This window comes from Anopheles moucheti, chromosome 3, assembly GCF_943734755.1.
Source record: "Anopheles moucheti chromosome 3, idAnoMoucSN_F20_07, whole genome shotgun sequence".
In the NCBI taxonomy this organism is placed as follows: Eukaryota; Metazoa; Arthropoda; class Insecta; order Diptera; family Culicidae; genus Anopheles; species Anopheles moucheti.
Genome location: NC_069141.1, coordinates 26,465,500 through 26,485,989, shown reverse-complemented (window position 1 = coordinate 26,485,989; position 20,490 = coordinate 26,465,500). Strand labels below are relative to the sequence as shown.

General features: G+C 42.4%; 1 protein-coding gene across 1 annotated transcript in view; it reads left to right on the top strand.

The window, feature by feature from the left end:
* Window positions 1-20,490, top strand: part of LOC128305581 (protein outspread) — a 194,561-nt gene that overhangs the window by 135,882 nt on the left and 38,189 nt on the right. Inside the window, exons 3-5 of the mRNA XM_053043095.1 lie at window positions 1,894-1,959; window positions 4,759-4,947; window positions 5,160-5,223. Coding sequence (XP_052899055.1) covers window positions 1,894-1,959; window positions 4,759-4,947; window positions 5,160-5,223 — 319 coding nt within the window. The remainder of the gene's footprint in view (window positions 1-1,893; window positions 1,960-4,758; window positions 4,948-5,159; window positions 5,224-20,490) is intronic.

Here is a 20,490-nt window from a genome sequence, read left to right as displayed (position 1 = left end):
TGGGGAACTGGAACACTACCAGCACAGAAAAATGTTACTACTGTTGCTTAACTGTTGTTTTTTTTATGTCTCCCCCTTATTTTTCGTCGGGTTCGTCGCTTCACTCCCGAAAAGGTGACCTGATGAGTCGTTTGTTTTATTTGCCAGCCAGAACAATCAACACAGAAGCTTAAAACAAACATAGTGCTACCACAACCGTGGTGAGAAATCGGTCGGGCGAGGGACCGTGCACGCTGTATGGACGGTATTCATGCGGCAAAGTGCATTCCATTCAGCTCGAACAAAAATATGATGAATCGTTTCCACTCGCAACGGTACATCCCGATACATGGACAGAAGCAGGTTAATAACAGAGACATTGTGAAGGAGAGAACCGTTCGAAAGAAAGAAAAAAAAAGTGCATTGTGCCAGGAAACCTTTTGAGGAGTACATTTTGAAAAGATGCATTAAACTTGTTGGCCACCATGCTTCATACTCGGCCCCGCACGCTCGGGGCGACTCACGAATTAACTGGTAAACTGTCAGCATAATTCTTTACCGATCAGGTTTACCGAAACTGGCTGTGCCCTCTGGCGCATGTAGGTCAACGTGAGCACAGACGCACCGAGAATGAGATGTAGGTTTATACTTACCGTGCCCATGCGCAGTGGGCATCCCTTCATGACCCTGCGAAGGACACTTGGCCATTTTAGGGCCGGTAGATTATTTTTCTTACCATTTTGTTTTTATCATTCCACTATGATGTTCTTGCACTGTTCTGCTCGGTTGTAGGTCATCGATGATGCTACGGTTTACGGTTTGCCGTCAGCGAAGCAGTTCATCCCAAAAGGTAGAGGTAAAACTCGGACGAGTCGAAAGACGAGTTATTGGACGTAAAGCCCAAAAAAAGGTGCCGAACCGTTTCATTCCATTTGCGGGGCAAGAATGTGACATGGTGGCACCGGCACTGAGCTTGTTATCGATCGAGGTTTATACTGCCCCGGAACATACCAGCGAAGGTGATAATATACAATTGCAATGTTGTAGCCCTTCCCCGCTTCTCTTGCAGACCTAATACTAAAAGTGTTATAAGCCTATTCGAGCTACACATTGATGAATTTTACTCTACTTTCCAAACTGTACCCCCGATATAATTTTTCTTACTACAATTTTTATTGTTCTGAAAAGAATCACCAACTGGTTTTCCAGTTTCGAGTTTTAGTCGAGTAAAAGTCGAGTTTTTATTTGTTTCATGACGCATTGTGCAAAATAAAATACAACAAACACAACATTACCATCAATAGCTATCGCAACGCGACCCATCACTTTGAAGTACCTTTCCTCAATATTTGGCCAGCAAATGCGAATGGAGAAAAAAATCCATTTTCGGCAAAACACTGGCTCGCTCATAACTTATAACGCCAATAAATGACATTCCATAGCCAAATAAAGCGTTTTCGGATAAGTGTTGCTGCATTGCTGTAAATTCATCTCACAGTACCCTTTCCCAAATGTGACCTCCGTGTACCTCCGTGTCATGTCCTCCATTGAGTCTTCTTCTTCACCCCGCATCGGCACGGGTGAACGTTTATGATGTTTTCATTTCTCCCGGACTGGCATAACATACACATTACCCTTCTCCTTCAATTATGGATGTTAACTGTCTTGTTTTTTGGTGAATATTTTTATTCTCCATATTGAGGAAGGCTTTAAGGCTTTAACTATTGCAGAATCCTTATCTTTCACCCTGTGTGTTCACCCAGCTCACCGGACCTTTGCCGCCACTCCCATGGGTCTCGTTGTCAGTGGGCAAATTTATGGCAACTGCGGCTTGTTTATGGTTAACGTAATTAATTTGCATTCTTTGGACATTTTCTTATCCGTCGTGTTTTGCTGTTTCTTTCTCGTTCACAGCGATGGCAGCGAAGGTGGTTCGTGCTGTACGACGACGGGGAGCTCACTTATTCGGTCGATGAACATGTAAGTATAAACGCATTATCGATGGATTGAATTATGATGAGACTGTTCTTAATATTTAATATTTACAAAAAAAAAAGATTTCTATACACCTGTAAGATATTAAACATAAAAACATGATCAAACTTACTATGAACAATCAATTTTAAGACTACAATCTTTTAAAACCCCAATTTCAAGTAAAGCAACTTCATCATTCTTCGTCTTAAAGGTCCTTCTGATGCGTTTTAAAGCTCTTAAATATTTTCGACTTGTATGGCATTCGAAATGATGCTAAATACCTCCAGAAAATGGTAAAAAAAATCAAAATTTAGCATTAAATCTCGATTTCAACAAAAGAAACATCCAAAAAACCACTATGTCAAACATACGCATGCCAACGGAAACTTTATCCCAGTCGGTGTGAAGGTGACTTCACAATGGTCAATTAGCACTACCGAAGGTGGCTAAAGTCCGGATCATATCCCATGTCCTCTCGTCGCGCATGCTCACTACATTTTACGAGCTATGTTAAACCTCGCCAGAAAAGGAACACGATCGGAACATTTCAGGCATTAATAATAATAAGCTTGAGGAATTATTTTCCTGTGCCAGCTTTATTTTTTGTCTCTCAGTGCTCAAACACGTGCTTAAGAGCAGCCGTTATTTTGTTTTTTTTTTGTTTTTATAGTCGCACATACTTTTGCGATTCGCAAAGAGAGAAAATATGGAGAAAAAAGCATAAGCTAAAACTCCCATTAAGAACGCATAATGATGGGTCCCAACCAAGGGAACTAAAGGAAAGGTGTGTGAAAATTAAACAAAATATGCTCACGTTTCGTATTCGCGTTCGCGTCAGGTTCACATAAAGTTCGTAATTGAATGGCATGTTTTTTTCACCCGGCCGTAACGGACACAATATCGGCGATAAGTTTTTGTGTTATTTACATTTTTACATTACCCGTAACGTCAAATAATGAATTTTAATAAATGAATTTTGATTCATTTGCTAATTCAACCTTTCCGAACTAATTAAAGCTCTATAAAATACAATTTTGATATAAAAATAAACATGATAGTCTTTTCGTCTGAGAATCATTTTAATTCCATTACCAGCAGGAGATGCCAAGGATCACTGTTTGAATATATATGCGATGCAGAAATTCCAACAAATCTGCATTCCTTACCCTACACTTCAGACAGAGTGACACGGAAATATTTTAATCGACTTGTTCAAGATTAGAATCACATGTCAGCTCGTCTTCCATATGCCTCACCGGGTGCACAAAAAGTCACTGAGGGTTATGTTACGTCCGTCTGGAAATAAGAATGGGGCTTCAAATATTTTAAATTGTTCGCTATTCTTGGTAACCTCTGAAGGTAAAATATTTTGTCAGATTTCTGGAAATAATCCGACTATCGTCTGTCATGGTCGTCTGTTAATATGAAACTAACGATTTTTTACGATTCGTAAATGGAGTATTGCTGTGGAAACGTCTAGCAGATTGCTTTAGGATATTAATCTTTCCCAAGGATGATTCTCCGACCAGAGCCAATAAACTAATCCTACTGCTCATTTTCCGAGATTTTTTTGTGGTACTGGTATAATTTGTATCGGACAATCCTTTTTGGAAAACCTTCAAATAAACCCGACCCTTCATAATCCTTGAGATTCCACGCTATCAAAAAAAAATCGTATTATACCAATGCAATCGAATGCATCCAAGCCGAAGACTGTAGCATGTAAAAGAAAAAACAGATCCCAAACCATTTCATTCGTAAAAAAAAGAAACGCAATGCAGCACCGCCTGATATCAGCCAACAAAGCTCGTAAAGAAATAAAAGAGACACCCCATAAAATGTGCAGATAAAATGGATACTACTATCGCATCGCTCCATCCTGCCGTTGGGCGGTGTGATGCTTCTTAATAAAATCTCTCCACAGGTGGCATACCGCGCCAAAGGTTAGCGCCTTGTCCGCGGCCGGTTCCCCCCATTGCCACTTCCCTTGTACGGTCCCAATTTTGTTGGCCTCCAAAAAAAAATGCACTCTCCAAACATAAGCAACCAAAAGAGCCTGAAGGAACCCCAGCCGAAAACCTTCCCCGAAACCGAAGAGGGGAATATAAATATTTTCCCAAAATGGATTGATGCAATCCTGTGCGATCCCTCCGAATGTAATCTTTGTTTTTCCATTTTTTCCCCCGTTGGTTTGCAGGGACTCATGCAATTTATAATACCCTCCCCGGGATGGAGATTTTCTGTAAACTAATTTAACGGTTTTATTGATGCAATTTAGCGGCGATGGACACCGCGTGAAACCATCGTGTGTTATTGTTTTCTGGCATCATTGTGCCTGCACCACACGGTCGTCGATCGTCACGAATAATGGTACGATCACGGCAAAAAAACGAGATTGAGAGATCTTCAACCAGTGAATGTTAATTAAGTTTGATTTTCATACTTATTTGCAGATAAATATGCGTTACGCCGTTACATTTGGATACTTTGCGTTGCTTTATTGGTCACATTCGTGTGTCCGAATATGTGCAACAGCTTGCATCTTATTTATCACACTGCAGTACATCCCATTGGTATCATTGGCATTGGGAAGGTGGAGAATTGAATCATAGCTGGACCAGCTCTCCTTAGCAACGAGTTGTCGTATATGGTTTTCTGGGAAGATATCTTTTCGATATGGGAAGCTTTACCTGTAAAGATTAGTTTAGTCATTTTACTTGTTTGCTATCTGTTATCTGAAATATCGATGTAAAGGCTATTCACTGATCAAATCAATGTCATACTTTCCTCCCTCCCAAACAGCCCGAAACGATTCCACAGGCCATAATCGACATGACGAAGGTGCTGGAGGTGACCACAGCCGACAACATCACCAGCCACCCGCACTCGATCGCCATCACCGCACCGGATCGTGTAACCTTCGTGAAGGGTACCTGCCCGGAGGAGTCGAAATGGTGGTTCAACGTGCTGGTAGCCTTTCCCAAATCCAAGGTACGTCCCAAATGCATCACTGCCCGATTTCCATTCCTTTCATCAATCAACCCATGCACGCATGTAATTGCATATGATCGATATGCTTTCTTTCTTTATGCCTTTCATTTTTTGCTGTTGTTGTTCCATTGGCCATTCTATGGCCCCACAAAAAGACACCCCAAAAACATGCGAAACTTCAACTTATCCCGCACTGTTTCACATCTTTGCAGGGTCGTCACAAGCGCAATGCAACGTTCCCCGGCGGACAGGCGACCACGATTCTGCAGGCTCAAAGTAAGTAGATTGTTCTTGTCGTTTCATTCCGCTTTCGGATTCCGTTGTGGAGATTCCTTTCTTTCTTTTTGCAAGACTTTCCCCACGCACGTTGTGGGTGGGTACGGGTTGGTAGATGACACTGGTTGTAAACCTTTTTCCCTTTTTTTTCGGATTCACCTCCCTGGTACAAGAAACGGTCAGTGAAGCGTCGAATCCGCGTTGTTAAATCAATCATTCTTACGTTTCACGGGTGCGAAAATTGATTCCCTCGCCTTTGAGTGAAGGGATGGATGAACGGGTCCCGTTACATGACGATTGGTTCCGTCATGGAGGGCCGCTTGGTCCCTGACCAGAAGCTAGTGCGCTCAATGCGAGTTGGTAAAAAGCCCGTGCACCTATTCTGCAAAAGCACCGCTAATATGGCGTGAAGTTACAATGTGTTCCATTTGCCGAACGAATGTGTGGATGAACGCTTGAGGAGTGGCATAGTAGTATTTTTTGTTTTCGTTCTCTCGCCACCTGATACCACACAAAACCACGATCGAAAAGAATCTTGTTCTTTTACTTCATCTTTCCAGAATGCAACAAAAAAAAGCCTTCTTTTATTCAAGATCTTGTTCCAAAGACTTTTTTCCACTCCTGAAGGGGAGCCGCATTTGGTATCGGTTCTTTCGTAACTTTTATTGGGTTTTTTAGAAATGCGATAGAGGATGCTATGGGACTTTCTTCCATTTCACTTCGGGTTTCCGGCGTTCCGGGGTTATGCCCTGTGGGTGGTGGATTGAAGTGATGGCGATGATGATGTTTCGGACAGGGCCGCCAACTGTGCTCTTTTTCGTTTTATTTATCATTTCCAACTCATTGATTCGTGATCCTCTTCCGGGATGTGATGGGACTCCCGCCACAGCGTGATCTTTTCTTCGCTCCTCCACACACACACACTAAGACCACACGTTTGTTCTGAAGAATTTCTATCTTTTTAATGCCGCTTTCCAAGCCGCCAACCTAAATCCCAAGTGTCCAATTCAATGCTTCCTGCACTGACGGGATGAACCCCTAGATGCATCTCGAACCGCAAATGGACCCCACCGATCGTTACGATCGATTTATCTTCGCCAATGCCGGTGAAAATCCACCGCGGAAGCAGGAAGGGATGGAGAAGGCAAGGGGTGCAAAAAAAAATGATATAAACCCCGTTATGCAATCAATAATAATAAAAGATTTTGACATGTAGAACATTTCGCCCGCTCTTTTGCCGTTTTTTTCTTCGTTCTTACCACCTTCGAGGAAAGCTACCCCGTTTTTGTGGTTTTGTGAGTGTTTTTCTCGGTGCGGAAAGAAAACCCCCAGAAGACTCTCACACACCGAGGCGCTTGTGTTGCTGCATTTGGAAATGCAATCAGGCTGTACTTCACATTCTGTTCTACCCGATGCGTGATATCCGATTTGACGTTGGATCCTTCGCTCGCTTGGAAGCATTCTTGGGCCCGGCTTGAGAGCTTCGTTATGCTGCACTAAAGATGCCTGCACCCAAGCGGTTCCGATAGCGACGTAATGATGTTATTATTGTGTATTGCATTGCCGATTTATTCCGTCCCGCTGGAGCTGCCATGTTGTTGCTGTACGAAAAAAATGGGAATATATGCTAGGGTTCGTCGCTTGCTCGCTCATTCGCAATCCACAACGCACAATCACGGGCACATGTCTGCGACACGGGCAAACATAAGTAACGACAAATGTTCCACAAACCCTTACCACCGGACGGCGTTACCAACCGATCGGAGCTGAGAACTTAGATGAAACAAGTTTCACTATCGCCGAAACAGGTCGCACCGCACAGAATGGGGCACACTTTGCTGCTGTCCCATTCCCTTTCCCTTGGCAATGCACCATGTATTACACAATCGAGCACCAATTTAGAAGCTATGAAGCATAATCTCCAACAAATCCCGACCGATCGCCGGGACGATCATCTCGCAAAGACGATGTTCGGTCCCTCCGGGTGCACGGGCGGCCAATGTCATTTCTCGGCTCGTTTTTCTTCCCATTTTTCACTCGTTTGTTTTATGCTTGCTAGGTGCATGGGAGAAAAGTGGAGAAAAGGTTCCACTTGGAGGTTGCTGGTCTTGGTTTTGCACAAATTGGTGATAGGGCAGCGAAGACGGTTTTGTACTGTCCTGAGGTTGCATTCGAATGCAATGATAAGCAATGGAAACCCGAGGTTCGATTATGAGAAATTGCGGGAAAAATTGCTGCCATTACGTGTTGAGGCAGAACCGTTAGGAAGTGCTTGCAGTTCGGTTGGGTGGAATGGTGGAAAAACAGATTTGTCATTCGACTGATTGCTTGTAAGCGTTGGTTCTACTGGATATTTAAAGAACAAACGTCAGTAGATACGTTTTTGATGTACATTCTTTCTATTGTACGGGCAGTACAAATTTAAAATTAGTTATTTTATTTAATTTTATTACGAATTTTCAACACTCTAGATAAAAATTTTTACATAAGCTTACAATTAGCTAAGATTTGTTTAATGATGTTTTTTTACATTCAAACACTGAATCAATCCTAATTTCATATTGAAGGAATTTTCATGACCCTACAGGGAATTATTTTCGTTAGCTTATTGTTTTTATAACTTCGTTTTCAATAGCTTTAAATAATTCTACAAAATTTATATAGAATTCTATTTTATATTTCCAATTAGCAAATCAAAAAACATTTTATAAAAGCTTGTACATACTGATTCATTGATCCATTCGTTTACTGATCCTGGTCACGGCACCAAAACATTTTCAAATGCATCAAAGACTATTTAGAAACTATGTTGATTGTTTTTCATATTACTTGCAATATTTGTTCTTGGATATTTTAATTTTGTTAATATTAATGCACCGCAATCACTTGAAATTTTGTATTTGTTATTAGCAATTAACTTTATGAGCCTTAAAACAACTTTCATATTTAAATTAATTTTGATGATGATCAGTTTAATCCACTTGGAATGTAATACTCTCAACCCATGATTGATTATTTTTATATCTAAGTATTATGAAAACATTCGCACCCGTTGAAGATGCGGCACTGGAGTGCAGCAACAAATAAACGCAAACGAGTGCAAATGCGCAGGCAAACACACTTACCGTCCATCCCAGGCGCATTCGTCATCCTGCCACAAGTACCGGTAACGCCCCTGCACCCCACATCAAACGGCGGCAAAGTTCAGCCGTTCAACATCATCATCATGCTCTCTCTGCCAGTTCTTACCCCGCACCTAGTCACCCCCATAAAACTTCATTCGGCATAATCGAAACCATCGATTGTGTTCGCTCCGCGCAATGCGAAAGTCTCATTGCTGATGCAAATTTATTCATAATTCTCTTTTTTCCAATTGTGCAATGTGCATCCAATTTCCCCTTGGCGCATCACCAATCAACAGTAATTTTCCTCCCGGTTTCATCCGCCCCGTTACGCAAGATGGGCGAAGTGCCGTCCTATTCTGAATCTTCCCGTTTAGGCAGATGCGAATGATCTTGGGATTAAACAAAAAAAAACAGTACCTCCCCACTTGCCACTACCAATTCCTACCCCACCTCCCTTTAGGAAACATTACCAGTTCGCAATCCGCAGCCATACTGGCGCGGGAAATAAAAATTCAAATGTACCGCTAGAAAATAAACACCGAGACCCCGATGTAAAATACCCGGGTTCTTATGAAATTGCAGTCTATCGGATCGGTTAGAATCAACGCGACGACACACCTTTTTAGTTGTTTTTTATTTGCGTTTTCTTTGCTCACGCAATAACGATAAGCCGTAGAAAGGGGTGGGTGGATGTCACTTGAGGCAAGAAAAAAATCCAATCACACTGCATTTCATCACGCATCGCATGGGTTCGGATCGTAATCGACCTCGCGCAACACCATCAGCTGTCCCCGCGCCGATCGCTCTCTGTATCTCTCGCTCTCTCTGTGTCCCTTGGCAGCAACCGAAGCGTAAAGATGCCACCCTCGTCGCATGTCAGATCGAGCACGAGCGAGTGACCATCGATTGCAAAGCCGGTGCACGGCCGGGATGCAAATAATCGGTGCGCGGCAGGGTCATGCAGAATGCAAGAATCGATTGTAAGCGCAGAATGGGTTCTTGTCTGCGAACGTTCTATTCTCGATTGCTTGCACAACACGATCAGTCAGAACGGAATCGATTCGCTTGCGCTACAATGCGGTTCAAATTTTCTCCACATTGCTTTATTTATTTAGCAACTTTCCGTATGCGGGTTTGTTTTAATTTTGCTTTAAAACTATACCTCATTTGAACTTAAAAAGACACCTCGCAATTTAAACTCTCATCCCATATATTTGGGTTGTATCAATGTCATAATCGAAGCATAAAATATCGTGTCTATATTTGAAGTCGCCAATGAGTGTGACAGAACAAACGATACTCACCGTACTAATCCGGCATGCCGTGATGGATTGCATGTTCCGCATGACAAAGATGTGGTCGCCTGTATTTGATGCTCGTGCTCAATCAATCCCAGCCCTTCTCGCTTCCCGATGCTCGCCCGGAAACCCATCCAGTATAACAAATATGTTCTTTGCCGTCTGCGGTTCCACTACGCCACAAGAACGGACTCATCTCGTGCTCGTCTGCTAATTTCCTCTTCCACACCAAAACCTCAACCCGTTCAACTCCGGGCACGATTCCGGCTTTTGGTGAAGAATATGTGGTTCGCAACAACAAAAAAAAAACGAACGAAGATGAACCTTTATTTCGCGCCAAGGTGGGCCCTTGTGGGGGGGGATGTGATGGAGAATATGTATTTGTTTATTTATTTATTCTTGACAAAGACCAGCTTCAACCGCACGTGAGAGGCGATCGGGTCACGGACACCGGGCCAGGGGGAAGGTACACGTTTGGCATATGAGATTGACGTGTTGTTGTTGTTTTATCCGATCACATACCGATTTAATGGATGGAATGGATCAACCACGTTGGACGATGAACTGTTTGTCTGACCGAAGGAAAAGCGTTTGAAGTGTTTAGTCTGCTAGAAAGCACGCTCAACAACCTGCCGGATAGCATGGTAATGCTGAAGACCCTTTTAATGATTTTAAAACAAATAATTTTATATTATATTATAACCATTATTATGATTGATCTGATGTTTCGCAAGGGAATTTTTGCGCATTTTGAGTGATATTTTCGAACCGTACACGTATCCGGTTGTTGGATTTTCCGAGCTACACGGAAAATTAAAGTTAGACCAAGGAATCCAGATCCTAAACAATTTTATTTCGCAACAATATGCTATTATACAAAATCCAATATACATATCATATTGAATCTTTTATGTGTGTGTGTTGTCCATTTATGTTGCCGAGGTCCTTCGTCCCGATGAGCACTGTTAGGTGGCGTTCATTTATTATTTTTTTATTTTTTATTTAAATTCCATTATGACGGCAATGCCGTATTTTCATTCATTTTTTTTTTTTTTTTTTTTGGTTTTCGTTAGAACGGCCTGGCCGTATCGACTTATTTTTACCACGTAGCCGGATAGTCAGTCCTTGCTACGGGGGATTGGTCCGGATGGGATTTTGGTCCGGGCCGTTCGTGTGAAGACCGGCTCCGCTACCATCATGCCACCGGGCCGCCCCATTTTCATTCATTTATTATTATTAGATTATTAATGATTTATTTCTCGTAACCTTACAAATCATCCTATTGATACACATTGTCCTCATCTCGTACACTCGATCTTAACCTCCACACTGACATAAAGCATCGCATCTTCAATCCCCCCCACATGGTACGTTCGCGGCACTACCGTATCACCTTTGGAAAACATTTATTTCTTCGCTTAAAACAACACGGATTGATTTTTGCCCCAAAGGTCGCTCACGAACCCTTTACTACGATTCGTGATAGTCGTGACGATAGCATCTTACCACGTCTCGGAGGCTATTCTCGAGTGCTCCCGTTGCACTACACACTAAGCGACATGTTCTGACAAGACCCATCCCTATCCTTGCAAGCTCCTTCCAATGGGGAAAATGTTACGCAAACAAGATGACGTTTAGCAACACCCCCGTGGTTGGATGCTAACCTTGAACGCGCTGATGCAGCAGAAGCATCACCACGATCCATCCCCGAATAGCGCTCCCGGCGTTGAGCCGTGTTTGACGCGCACCAGAGACAAGGTGTTGAAAGTGAGCAACCGTACCGAAGGTCACACCAACACCGACCAGCTTTTCCCATGCGTTTTGTGTGCGTGACCTTTCCTTTGGGTGAAAATTTGCTATTGCAACGGACAGTAATTCTTTGCTAAACCACTCCGCTAGACAGATTCTGGTGCAAAAGAATTTTCTCAGCTCAACTATTACGGCCAATCATTGACACCCGACACGGATCGTGCAAATTGTGGCACGGCTTCATCCGACCGGACTGGGCGCCTACAGCCCATGGTGGGGTTTAATTTTTCCTTCCTAATTGGCTCCCTTCTCGACAAAACAACAGAATACAAAAAAAACAATGCCACCATCGGAAAGCAGTGATGCAGCCGGGAAGGGAGTGAGAAAATCGTGCCACTAGGAGGAGAAGTTTTGGGAACAGAACAAAGAACCCCAACGGGAAGGTTGGCCCGACCGATCGATTTGTAAACCATTCGGCGGACGGCTTCGTTCTGGGCGCTTATGACACACGTCGCTAACACATTATGGCACCTCACCCGGGTCTGGTGGTCTGTCTCAATTAAGGGGGACAACCGGTAACGATCCGATTGGGTGCAATTTGTTAAATGTCAGCTCCGGCAGTCCGATTCCTTCCGCCACCTTCAATCGCCGGTTTGGCCCATTGCGCGAATGTCAATTCCAGAAATGCGGTGCCCACCCAGGATCAGACAAAATGGCAAACAGGCCGTAGAACGCGTTGGTCCTTCGAATGGCAGCATCGTCTTAGAACGGAACCAGGAACATGTGCACTAAGGCGAGTACGGTGTGTTTTGGCGTTAAAACACTCAAGATATAAGAGTGCACTCCACCACGTTTCACGCATTCCACTCGAAACGGACCGACGGTGACCCACATTTTCCGACAAGCTAATCATATCTTCCGGATCGATCAGGGTGGAGCACCAGCAGTTCAGTTTTGATCTAACCATACTGCCTGGTGCAGGGCTTAACTGCACGTGCCAAACGTTCGCCAAATCAAAATTGGAACGGACTGCGGAGGTTGGCTGTAACGACAATTAATTTGTACCGCCACTCATAACCGATCAGTTTTGGCGAGCTAATTTGAAATGTATCCGAATGCAAACATCGCCCCCAACCTCGCCGCCTGATCGGTATCACACGGCAGCAAGATTTGTGTTTTAATTATTGAATTTATTTCCATAATGATTGTGATTATTTTTTGTTGTTTTTTTTTTGTTGCCCCAATTACACACCATCAAACGGATGTTGATATTGCTTTAATTCGCATTTTAATTTAATTTACAAATCGTGCACCATATCTGCACGACCGTTTAATGACCCAACGCGTATCGTCTTGATCATTCATCAACTCCAAATTAGCTCGCACACCACCTCGGTGGTTTTGTTTTTTTTTTCGCGTTTGAATCGCCTCCATAATCAAATCGTCTATTTCCTTGTCTGTCGATCCAGGTAGCTTCATTGTTGAAAGATGAGACGATTTCACATTTTACTACTCGTCATAAATTATGTCGATACACCACTTCACCATGATTGTATCCCGACTGTGCTGCGCTTATCGGGCTAATTTAATCGCCTTTCTTTGGGATGGTTTTAACCAACGAGCAGGAACCGACTTCTCCGGGTAACATTCAAATTAGAGAGCAGGAAATTACCTTTAAAAGATCGACATCACGGCTAATAACGTGTGGGATGTGATCGCTAGACAGCCCGTGCCAGTAGTCGACATTCTATTTCATTATTAACTTTTATTATTCACGAGCAAAGCGCGAAAAAAATGTAAGCGACGAACCCACGCACGGAGGCTCCCACAGGGGTTTCGGCAAAACTGTGCAACGTAGGTGTTTGACTCGCGGGATTGACTTGATCGTGCTGTGTGTTTGACACTGCCAAGCGCGAGACTGCAACGCAACTCACCGGCACAGCACACACACATGTCATCGGAGCTATGATTTATGTCGTTTGATAGATTAGCGCGAATATTGTTTTTTCCCCAACCACTCCAATCCACTAGATAGCAAACTTTTTAATAGTGGCCCCAGAGGCCGCACCCCAGTCATCTCACAGTCAACTTAACCTCAATCGAGCAATATTCAATTAATCAATAAAAATAATTGTGATGTATCAATCGACAATTAAACAATTTAACGTCACTGCCAGTGGCAGCAAATGTGCGAACAAGCGTCGCGTCGCTTACATTGTCACCAAGCTGGATGCTGTAACAAAAGCACACGAGACGAGAAAATGGAACAAAAATAAGGTAAATTAATCTTGCAAAGATGAAGCGAACCGATACACGGTGGACAAAGAAGTGAAACGTTACGAGAGTAAAATGGTACCACGCGAGTCACGAACCTAACCGAGCGCGATCTTTCCGGGCGATCTTCATCCGGGGGCACGGTTTTCGTCCTCCATTCCCTTGTGCCATTTTCACTACTGGCCGCTGTGTTGCTCTTCATAATTTTCCATTTCTCCAAACCACCATCGTAGGTTGCTCTAGCCCCGCTTGTTTTGTGTGTCGCTTTTCGCTTTTGTGCCGATGAAAATTCTTCCACCAAAGTAATTGCAAGAGGGAAACTGCAATCGTAACATCTCGTGGTTCGTGAAAACGAAACCAACGATGCCGTCACCGTATCGCGTCTCCGGTGGTATTTAAAAACTGAAGGTTTTTTTTTTGTTTTTTGCTTTACTCCACCACCACCACCTCGCCATCGGGGGTAATGTAAGGGATGAAAGTAAAAGCGACGGTGACGACCCTGTTTGTGCTTTTTGTCTTCTTTCTGTTTTTGCGAAAGCTGCCAATATGAGATCGGTGGCCGATGAGCGGTTTCGTTACGACAGTGTTTGAACGGCGGCCGGCTTCCATTGGTTTAGGCAGCGGGGAAGTGTCGGCTAGCGGTCGATCCCTTTCCCATTTCGGTTTCGGTTTCACCACGGTTGATAGTGAGAAGTAGCTTACAGTTTTTCTCGCTTGCGTATGTGAGCCGGTGACGAAACGAAATGGTTCGTTTTTCCAGATGACCTATTTTCCACCGCAAAACAGAGCGGTTATTACGTCATGAAAAGTGTAAGCAATGACAAGTAATTTAAATGAAACGAATAGTTCTCTGTCAGCTTTATTCGCATAATTTCCATCTTAATTTTCACTTTCTCTAGAATAACGAAAAAGCCACAGTTTGGATGAAGTATCTGACTTCTAATATATTATAACCTTAGTTAAATCAACCTAAACTTGAATTATAAGGCAAACAAGGATGTTTTAATGAGAAGAATTTCAGGATAGATCATCACAGTTGACTTGTATGTACACATTTTGTTTGAGACACATGTCCATTCTATAGAATCTTAAAATGCAATGATTTATTACACGACGTTATATTGGGTTTGTCAATGTTCAAAGTTTCAGTTAAGTCTTCTGTCATACAAAATAAATTCTGTTAATTCAATACATTCGATTTACCATCAATGTGAATGCAATTAAAGGACAATTAAAGGACAATTTCATTCCATTACCAGCTAAATACCTTCAATCCAATAAATGAGTGTTGATAGCAATTTATAGAATTAGTTAAGCTGTTATGCTAGAACTCATCAGGCAGATCCAGAACTTTTATAAGAATAATCCTACACAATCCTCTCTGTTTGTTTTGTCTCTGTATCCATTACCGCATATAGACAGATGTTGACGTTAAACATCCAGAACTGAACTATCAAAAATGCACTTATAACACTATCATAAAAATTTTGAGTTGGTACAAAATTCACCCATTTTAACATAAAAAAATTTATTTTAATAAAGTATGTCTTTAATGAAAGTATGTCTTAACACTATGCTGATTTGAAGTGATTAATTTTCTATCAATTTTGAGCATAAATATAATGGTTACCTTATATTAAACACTAAGATTCATTAAACAATTTAATTTAATTTTCCAAAGTTCATAAATTGACCGATCAGGATTTTCATCCGACACGAAAATTACTCTGCTTACCATGATCCACTGCGTTTACATTGTCTTCGTTCTCTCATTGGAGGCTTGCATTTGAAATTACTTCGCCAAAAATGTTTCCACCATATCATCAATCACTTTTTAAACGCTTTCAAATTATCCACTAAAAATCTACGCAAGCCCCAAAGCCGGCGATCGATTTACTTGCTGCTCACAAAAATCACTGATCGCGCCCGTACAGTGCAGTAAATCTATCGCTTGCGAATAATACCAAACCACCACCATTAGTCGGCGCGATGTACATAAAACCAAAAAGAAAAACAACAAGATGTGAGACGAAATTGCCTAATCGTGATCGCCATTTATCTAATCTTGGTTTTGTCGTCTGGTTGGCTGGGCCGTCGGGCTCATTATGTGCGCCCAAGGCTGCATTTCGGAACGGTGTGGTAGCGGTGTGCGCAAAAATGTTGACGACTGACCTTGAATGTTTGTGCCCGAAACGAACGAGGAACCACCCGCGGTGCCGGCCGCACGCCACAAGGTGCCTTAATTGTGTGCGAGATATGCATCTATATCAGGCCCCATGGTTTCGGGGGACCGGGGATAAAGGGACGCAAACACGCCATTTGACTTCTGACTGCATGTTCTGTTTTTTTATGATTTGCCTCACGCAGGTGCAATATTGCCAACGTCGTGTTCTTTTTATTAATGTTCTGTTTCTCTTTTTCTTCCTTTCTTTTCTTTGCAGGTAAGTGATTTGTTGCGCTTCAAAACCGCATAACACTTAACGTAATTCGGACCGGACAACACACAAAAAGGGGTGAACCATTTCGGTTACGTAGAAGCGTGGAACAATTTGTTAGCTCCAAATTCAACCAACCTTGCTGTATTAAATTTCCATCCACTCCGGTCTCCGGTAGCCATGTTTAGGGGATCAGGATAAGGAATGATTCTCGTACGAAAAAAAGGACCCCGTCCGTGTTATTTATCACTGCCGTAAGAGCGCTCCTAACTGACGACAAAGTATAACATCCCGCAAACGATTGCATATGCAGGTAGAAATGCTTATGTCAACCGTCGTCTTCTCCACTTTCCGCCGGAATCGATAATGAAAGCATTTAGCCATGATTTAATAGAAACCGCACACGCGCCATAAATCACACGGTGAGACTCGCGCGGGACTTTGTCCAATAAATCATGGCTTGGTTTAAGCAGAAATGCAAAATCTGATCCCAAATCCACTCCGCCATCCTTACGCCAACTCCACGCCAGGGGTGCGCAAAGATCATTCGGTTCGGTTCGCTTCCCTCGTTTCCCGTTCGGTTGCAGTTTCGACCGTTTGCCGGGGTTTTTCGGAGCGTGGAAATTCTTGTCCCAAGCAGGAGTCCCGCGCCCGTGGAGTCGCAGGGAAGAACTAGCAAGCTATTAGGTAATTTGAACACTGCCAATGGGTGGCTGCCGAGATGTGGCGGTTCACTGCCGTGGCACGCGGACGATTTATGAGCTGCACCCGGGAGAAACAGCCAAGCGAGAAGCTGTCTGCGGAGGTCAACGAGTAGCACAGTATCCGTACATATGCCGGCCGACTGTCGTCAGCGGTAGTTCGTTAAAGGATTACTGTTGCAGACTAATAGCTGTGTCGCAACGATGTATGATGCATTAGAATTTGAAGTATCTTTGACTGTGAAGGAAACTTCTCAACATACCTTTGCTGGTCATATCTGATTGGTATTTATTTTACTACAGCTACATTTTAAATTGCAATTTCCACATTCCCTCGTTCAATTCGTTGTCTTTAAATAGCAAAAATCGGACTCTCTTTTTCCCAGCTATAAAATAACAAATGGATTGATCAATGTGATTTGCCACATTCCACGGGGAAATATTTGCGCAATTATACTCACCTTCATTGTTGACACATTCCCTGGACAATTTTATTCAGTTCAATGTTTTTATTTCTCCTTTTGTACGGTCAGGTGGAAAAGATTTCGACTTGTAAGAGACAAAACTCTGCACGGAAATAAGCAAAAAATATGCCCGCCACAAAACATGAATAATGCAACCTGCAGCCATCGTCCGAACCTCTGACGCTCGAGCTAACGAGCCTGCATTCGCCCGATGCAAGGCTGATTGCGAATGCATGCCGCGATTGAGAATTGGCCCTCTCAAAATACCTGCTCATCAGCATCACTCTCCCGGTTGATATCTTAATATCTGTTGTTACGTAGCTTTGTTATCCCTCGCTTGCTTTTTGCCCAACCATGCCATGCATCTTGACGGGAAATTTTTGGCAAGCAACTCGGGTAGACGCAATCGTACGCAATCCTACAGTTCACTGAATAATGCAACATGCAGACGACATAAATCATCTCCAAATCGATGCTTGGAGAGGAATGGAATCGATAAACTCGTTTAGAGCATGGTTAGAATTCGATCGTACAGTCCCTGGGCAGTAAGAGTACTGCTTCAGAATATCCTGCGTTATTCAACGAAAATGCAAACAAGAATTTGGAAAGAAGCATTTGGAATTAGTCGAACATAATTCGCTATTCATATTTCCTTTTTGCTCCCATACCGCATTGGTTTCGTGAGTTAGAAAATGTTGCAATCATTGGCAAGAGATAAATTAATTCAATCGATCGTGCGATCGATGTATCGACAGCACGCAAATTTGTTCTTTTTTTTTAAATGGCGGTGTATTATGTTGCATCGGAGTGGCCGTGAAGAGCGTTCGATTTTGGAGTGCCTGGAGTTCCACGAATTCAACTTGGAATAATTTTTTAATCAATGGAGCACCTCCCTTCGTGTCGAGCATGTTAACATGCTATAATAACAATTCTTTTGCCACCATTCGAAGTTGATCGATGAGATACATTTTTGTTATCAATATGGTTAGAAGGATACCACAAAATATATCTTTAATTCGATTTCTTTTCTTAAATATATGGCTTAAGTTATCATTGAAAGTGAAGTTCGATTCGATCCAATCACGAACTACAAAAATTCGCTTCTCGCAAAGATGCTGACATTAATGCACGGAAATCTTCTGATTGAGCGCCCAAACTCAATATTCCTTCCTACAAGCCCTGTACAGAGTACATTAAGACTACACCGATCGGGTAAATGGCATGGATAGAGCTTTTGAGTCCCTTACAAACAGAGCTCAATAAAAAAGGGGATAAAAAATCTTCCAATAAAAATGCTATAAACTCCACTGATTGTGGAAAAGATAGTGAATTATTTATTAATAACACAGATGGCAATGTGTGCGCCGCTCAAGGGCTGCACTGTTGTTCAAGCACATCCCTTCACGTCCAGCGACATGACTTTCGCAATGCGTCAATGCCGCCACTCGGGCAAGGAATTCCGATTCCGATTGCAGGTGTTCAGCTCACTTGTTCGCCTTTACAACACCTCGTCCGACGTGAACCATGTCGCGTCTGTCTCTTCTTCGCGCGGTCCACGGTTGCCCGGCCAAAAATTATCATGCTTGTCGTACAGCTTGTTTCGTTTATGTTGTATTGCAAGAAAAAAAAAGAACCAACCGCGAAACACATAGCTTGTGTGTTATTTCGCCGGTTTCACACAAAATAACAACAAAAATAAGCACAAAAATAACAACTGCAAATATGCGTCCGCCAACCACGCGCACACCATAGTGCAGATGCTGGCTTTCGGGGCCCAGATTTTAAGTCCCCTTTCTGGGCTGGAATTGTGCCAATGTGCAATTAAAAAAACCTTGAACCAACGGCAGCCAACGGTGCTCGGTTGGACACGGGCGCAATTACCACCAAAGCAAAATAAGCCCGACAGTCGATTATCAAGCCCTAAGCACAGCACCGTCCCCGTGCAGGAACTTTTGTTTTCGATGGAATTTTTGAAGCAGCCCGCAACGGTGCCGAAGGATGACCGGTTTTACATTATGACGGATCGTCCGGCTCCGGTTTGTCCCTTCTGGCAGCGGTACGAGGCGATCTGGTGCTAGCCTAAAGGTTCGCCCGTCTGTCCATGTACGGTGCGAAGAATTGGTGGCACCGACACCAGTTTCAAAAGTAGTTCCCCTATTGTAACCGGGGTTGCACCTTGCGGGACCGCTCACTATCACAGGTGTAGCTGAAAGAAGTTTTTTTTGTCGTAGCAGGATCGATCGAAGATATGATTTTGTTTCTCTTAATTAATCGAGAGTGTCCATAGTAGGACAATCTAATCACACATGGGCAAGCGTATCGCATTGATGGCCATTTAATCTAGATTGATACGAAATTGGAGATATCAATTAAAACTAAATACACCTAACCCGGTTTCCTATTTTTAGCTGTGTTTTGGTCAATTTTTTTACCTTACACATGATTCGGTTTCTGTTTTTGGATGCTTTTTATTTACTTAAGCTTAAAGTAAATAAGTGAGAAGTTAATATTGCCATAATGTCAGAATTTGAACTCTTAACGTCTATGATTTCGTAGAAACGACTACTTTTAACTATTTTTACAATGGAATGATATTTGATAGTTTATGCTTAAGCTAAATACGAGTTTTAATTAATTAATTCTCATTGGAATAGTTCTTCGGTTGTTTTCCTTTAACGATTTAACGATTTATTAAGTATGGAAATGAGTAGTTTATTTCTTATACTATAATTTATTAAAACTATTTTTCTGCATTGAAGGTCTTGTCATCTTGCTCCAAACGTTTTGTTTATTATAAATATCCTTCTTCTTGCTACCGGCCACAACCTACTAGATCATGCCTACCATTTCTGGCTTGCTAGACTTATTTTACGGATACTCTGTCGTAGTTACGAAAGAGCGGTTCGGATTGGATTTTTGCTTTCAATTATCTTGAGTATTAATATCACGATTATTAAAATATTGATTATTAATATCTTGAGAGGTTCTCAAACTTCAAAAATTTAAACTGATGTCTAATCCGACGTTAGCAACAGCTTGCAATTTATATCAGCAACTAAACTAATTTTAGAATGAGGAGTTATTATCATGAAATTTGTTAGCTTTGAGAACTCCAACGAATCTTCCTCAATTTATGTTTGTACCAAACGAAGTAATGTATCTCAAAACTATATTAAATTTGACATTTAAAACTGATCTAAAAAGCAAAGTCAGGACATAGA